The 5,587-nt window shown below is 40.8% G+C and overlaps 1 protein-coding gene across 1 annotated transcript in view; it reads left to right on the top strand.

Moving 5' to 3' along the window:
* LOC108755868 (transmembrane emp24 domain-containing protein-like) overlaps window positions 1-1,610 on the top strand; it is a 2,236-nt gene extending 626 nt beyond the window's left edge. The window contains exons 2-3 of the mRNA XM_018499224.1: window positions 562-908; window positions 1,017-1,610. Of these exons, the coding sequence (XP_018354726.1) occupies window positions 562-908; window positions 1,017-1,166 (497 nt within the window). The 3' untranslated portion in view covers window positions 1,167-1,610. The remainder of the gene's footprint in view (window positions 1-561; window positions 909-1,016) is intronic.
* Window positions 1,611-5,587: the final 3,977 nt, after the last annotated feature.

The following is a 5,587-nucleotide window of genomic DNA, read 5'->3' as shown; positions in this document are numbered from 1 at the left end:
TGTTCATTAGTATAATTTAGATTAATCTTATCAATTGTTTTATTGATTATATGACAATTATTAGTTTTACTGATTTTTTAATTTTTTTTTTAAATATTTGCCACTTTACTGATTTCTCTTCTGTTTTTTACTTGTATTGTTTACAGACAAATTCTTGTATAAAAACTTTGTATTTTATGAAAATTTACTTCTTGTCTAAAAACTTTGTATTTTACGAACATTTTTATGAAAATTTATCTATATGAATTGTACAAATTTTGCATATGATATAGATTTGAATATATTTTACTTCTCTGATTTTACTTTATTTACTATACTAAAGTTAAATTTATTAGATCTGTTCTTTTCAGCTGAATTGTTTCTTTTTATGAGTTAAACTTTTCTTTTTTCTACATTGAGGGAAAAAAAGAGGAAAGAGATGAGTGATACAAGTTCAGCTAAAAAGAACAGGTTTTATACAATTCTGATAAACATGCCTGTTTAATCAATAAGGCCTTCTTGATTACTTATAATTAGTTGCATATTCACATGTCTAATATCGTTTATTTTGTATGTTTGTAGGTCTTACATTTGAAATAGCAGAGGGTGGATTCTTAGATATAGATGTTAAGATAGTCGGCCCTGATGGTAGAATAATCTATCAAGGCGAACAGGAGAGTAGTGGAAAATATACGTTTGCTGCACATACTTCAGGTATTTATACTTACTGCTTCAGCAATCAGAAGAGCACAATGACACCGAAGGTGGTAATGTTCAATATGGATATTGACGAAAATCGGAAACAATCTGAGGATAATGCCGGTGCGGAGAATCAGGATGGAGATAGCAATCATGGAAAGTTAGATGATATGATCAAAGATTTGAGCACCAGCTTATGGGGTGTGAAAAACGAACAAGAGTACATGCAGGTATATACTAATGGAGAAGCAAAACCCACACGTTTCTTTATCGATGTTTACTTTGTCGATCAGATTTAAACGTTTACGAGTATTTTTTTTTTTTTTTTGGGATTTCAGGTCCGCGATCGTAATCACAGGGCGATCAATGAGAGTACAAATTTCCGTGTCGTGGTGTGGGCGTTCTTCGAAGCTATGGTACTGGTATGCGTAACGATAGGGCAAATCTTTTATTTGAAACGATTTTTCGAGGTGCGGAGAATCGTGTAATTTAGGATAACTAATGATACACTGAAATCATGTGAATCAATTGTACATTTTTCTATGTAATTAAATTATCTCGTTCACAATAAGTCATCGGTAAATGCGCTCTCCACTTTGTCGAGGTTAAACCTAAACTGTTCATCGTTAGCATTAAGGTATTTCCTACAACTGTAAGATTTCTAATAAAAAAAAGAATTTGTAACGGGACGAAATCCGAGACTTCGTGCAATCGTGAATGTTTCCACAACAGTAAGAACGTTAAGAACGTTAAGAAAAATGAAATAATATGTCTGTAATAAGGGAAAAAATACACATGCATCTTTCTCTAAGTGTCAGTTGTTATATTCGGCTGGCGATATGAATATCCATAGTTCCATTTTGTACTTATTAATAGTTATTAGTAAAACATACTTTTAATGAACATTGAAAGTTAATATTCATCCAGAACGAGTTCTTTACCAGTTGTCCTTCCTATCTCACGTGTTTAATTAACAACATTTGGCTGATAAAAGGTACCCGGCACAAGAATGAAGAGACAATCGATAGGAACGATTTCCTGCGAGAAGAAAAAACGCGCAAGGGACCCGATAACGATCGCAGGTCGAGTCTTAACATTTTTCTCGATGGCAACGTTTCGTGGCGCAAAGGCCTTCAATTAATGTTACCCTGTTGAGCAGTGGTCGAGAAAAGAGAACAGAATCTGCCGCAATTAAGGTGATCGATCGCACGTGTTGCTTTGATTGGTGGGAGGATAGCGGGGGGGGGGAGGAAGAGCGTTAAGAGGGATAGATTAATCGATGACTATTACCGGGTTGGTGCGCGCAAGAATACACTTAACAGGTATATCTCGTCGGATTCGTGTCGTATTTTTTTCCATACAAAAAATATACAGTACATTAAGTCTATTTTTTTCTGTTGGTAAACTAGTATACACTTTTGTAACTTAAAATGAGATAGATATATGTTTGTGGATATTTGAGAAAGAGAATTCTAGCACAGGAATAAAAAACAGACCTAGTTAGGACGAGGTCGCATTGTCAACGTCGTTGAAACGACGCGATGACGTAATGGATTATCGATTACGTTCTTGACACGTGTGAGAGCACGTTGTGTGGGAACGTGACGCCGATTCAGGATTTTTCGCAGAGATTCGTCGGCGGATAACAAGCCAGTCGTGGTGAAATCGGCCCGCGGGAGCGATCGGCATTACTTTCCGGAATGGAAGAAGCCAATTAAAGACGGAGAGAGGGGGGGGGGCGATCACGCGTAACGGTATAATTAAAGGGAAGAGAGGCAATCGAGAAAGAAAGCGCCGATGAATAAACCGTATCTTCTCATCTCCGCGCGGCTCTGGGGTTCTAACGAGCGGCGGGATTTTTCTTTTTTTTTCCTTCTTTCGTAAATGGAGGCTGTTTATCGTCGCGGTAAAACGCCGATTACGGACGATGGACCTGCAATCACGCCATTCATTTAACGCTAAACGCCTCCGTATCCTCCGATCGCCATCGCGCGTTCGACATCGAACGAGATCATCGCGACCGCAGCTGCGCTTTGAACGATTCGGAGGAAGAAGGACGGATATAGAGGGTGACTTCGACTCCGATTATCTTAATCTCTGGTTAACTTATTAAGTATAATACCTGTAATATGTCTATCAAGAAATACCTATTTCGTTAATATGGACAGAATTATTAGTCTCTTATTATTAAACATATGGGAAAGATAAATAAGATTAGGGACAAATTATTAATTGCAAATTTTGTTCTGAGCAATCCTTAAATTAATTGGAATTTGATTGGAGTCATCCAGATACTTGGTGCATCATATTTTCACGAATGCACTTTCGTTTACAGGCCAATTCGAACTAAGAATTTGTATTTTCATTTATATAATTTATTAAAAATTGCATTGAAATTCATAAATAATGAAATACAAATTATAATTATTAATGATAATTAATAATAATTTTTTATTATTATTGATGTTGCAGATTTTTTTAGATTTAATGCAGTATTTGAGACGGTTGTTTTACTTAAATTGATATGCTAATTTTCATCATTATGTTGTATTTTTTACATTATAACTATAATATCAGATTTTAGACGAGTGATATTTTTTTGTTCTGAGCGAGACGGACATTTTGATCAGAATAAAAAGATGATAAAATCTAAAATTTACACGACTAAACTGCAATATGCCAAATAGAGACAATAAATGAAACTCTTTAAAAATCCTAAAATAATTTTTTTTTTACTAAAAAGGAGAAAGAAAAATGTATATCCTTTTTTTCGGGAAGTTTTGAAAAAGAACTATTCACGATTTTTAAAAATTCAATTTATTCGATTCATTTAGAATGAAAAAAGAATTCTTATATGTATATTTATTTTTAAAACGTTTGTTTTTTTATGTATATATTTTGAATTTATATAAACATAGTGTTTTGTATAATATATTGTGTCAAATATCTTTCATAATTAAATTTTGCGTTTGTTTATGTTTTAAATTTATATTAAGTGATCTGAAACGTTTTGAATGATAAATTTGTGACACACTAACTGATCGGTCCTTGAAAGAAATCGAGGATTCTCGAATATCGTCGTTCGAGTGGCGGTCTTGTTACACGAGCGACTCGAAGGATACAGAGGATTAATTGGCGGGTCCGATCGCGCGCGCCGGTCTACCCCTCACCCTGCTTTCCCTTCCCTTACGCAGCGGTCCTTTCGAAGGGGTTGCACGCCACGTCGGATCTCCAACCCAGAGTGGCGAGAAAAGAAAAAAAAAGAAGCGCGCAAGAGGAGGAACGAAAGAAAGGAGCTGCTAATTGACACGGGCGATTGCACGTAACGGTATAATTAGAGAAAAGAATACGGAGAGCCCAGGCCGGTGCACCGATGAAACCAATGAACCAGCCACCGCGGCGGCAAAGGGAGAGGGAAGAAACGAGAAAGGCAAAGAGAGAAAGACAGAGTGAGAATATACGGCGAGTGGGGCAATGGAAGAGAGATGGACAGAAAGGCAGAAAAGCAGCAGGGGAGAGAAGCAGCCGGCGGGTTTCGTGCGACCATCAAGGGGTTCCCTCTCCGAGTGAACGAGCCGCGGGCCTATGATGAGAGAGAGAGAGAGAGAGGAGGGGGGAGAGAGAGAAAGAGAGGGAGCGAGAGAACGAGGGCAAGGGAGAGAAAGAGAGAGAGAGAGAGAGAGAGAGAGAGAGAGAGAGAGAGAGAGAGAGAGAGACAGAAGTGCGCTGGTTGAAGAGACCAAGAAGGGGTACTCGACGACCAGAGGGAGTGACAGAGATAGAGAGAACGAGGGGGGAGGAGCCGGAGGGAGAGCGAAAAGAGAGGGACCATAAGCTCGTGGACCCTGCCGTGATCATTCTGTACCAACACGCCGCGCCGGTCGGTTTCGCAGCGTTCCCAGTGCCCTCCGATAACACCACGAGGAAGAGCAGCCGTTCTCCAACGAGGTCACTTCCGCGTCCTCCTGAATGAGGGAGAGTCCTCGTCGTGGAAGAGTCACCGGGTCGTCAAATTGACGACATCTTCTTCGACGTTCTTCTTCTTGCCGCGAGATACGAGGACACCGCAGGACGAGGCTCGGAAAGTGCCCCCACCGGTGAAAGGTGCCGCGAGAGTCTGCTTGTTTTTTTTTTTTTTTTTTCATCTTCCGGGAGCTCTATTCTGCCAGGACCAGACTTCTTCATCCCGAAGCTATCGCTCGTTCTTCGATCAAGGAACACCGGTGGTTCCCTGAAGACGTTCCCGAGATCATCTAGAAAAGGCGATGCCAGGAATCTGGCGAGTCGCGGGTAAAAATCGGATAGCGATCCTTAAGCTTGCTTGAGCAGAATCCCTCGTCTTTCCATGCCGTCGTGGGCAACGTTGACTTTGTCGCTCGTCGGAAAGGATTTAACAGAAAATCGGATTATGGTGAACCGACCATTGAAATGCTAAAGAATTTTAAGGACTTTTATGTACACGACGTACAAAAAGAAGCGCTCGAGGGATCGTCGAATAATGCACCTCGGTAGCTCGCTTTTATCTAGGAGGTTCGATCATCGGATGACAGGTTCTCCAGTGGAACACGAGCAACCGTCTACGGGCGCATCCGAGCGTAACGTAGTCGAGATATAAGTTTAACGACGGGATTCGTTGGAGCAGCAATTAACGCGACGCATTAAGGGTCGCGATCTTGGACGATTGACGTATCCTTAGAGCGGGATCTCTCGCGACCAGTTGCGCCGAACGGTGGCGGCGAAAGAGTTCGACGGAAATTATACCGTCAAGATCGCAATCGCGCGCTCTCTCACGCGACCGCGCGAGCAGCTCGCCCAGGTGCGATCAGGTTTCGCTCCGAGAAGAAATCTCGCTCTTCCAGAGCGTTCTCCACAGCGTCGCGCCGCGCCGCGCCGCGCCGGGGAAGGAGTC

This window comes from Trachymyrmex septentrionalis, unplaced genomic scaffold (genome assembly GCF_001594115.1).
Source record: "Trachymyrmex septentrionalis isolate Tsep2-gDNA-1 unplaced genomic scaffold, Tsep1.0 scaffold9, whole genome shotgun sequence".
Taxonomy (NCBI): Eukaryota; Metazoa; Arthropoda; class Insecta; order Hymenoptera; family Formicidae; genus Trachymyrmex; species Trachymyrmex septentrionalis.
The sequence above is the reverse complement of the archived record's forward strand: the minus strand, read 5'-3'. Positions and strand labels throughout refer to the sequence as shown.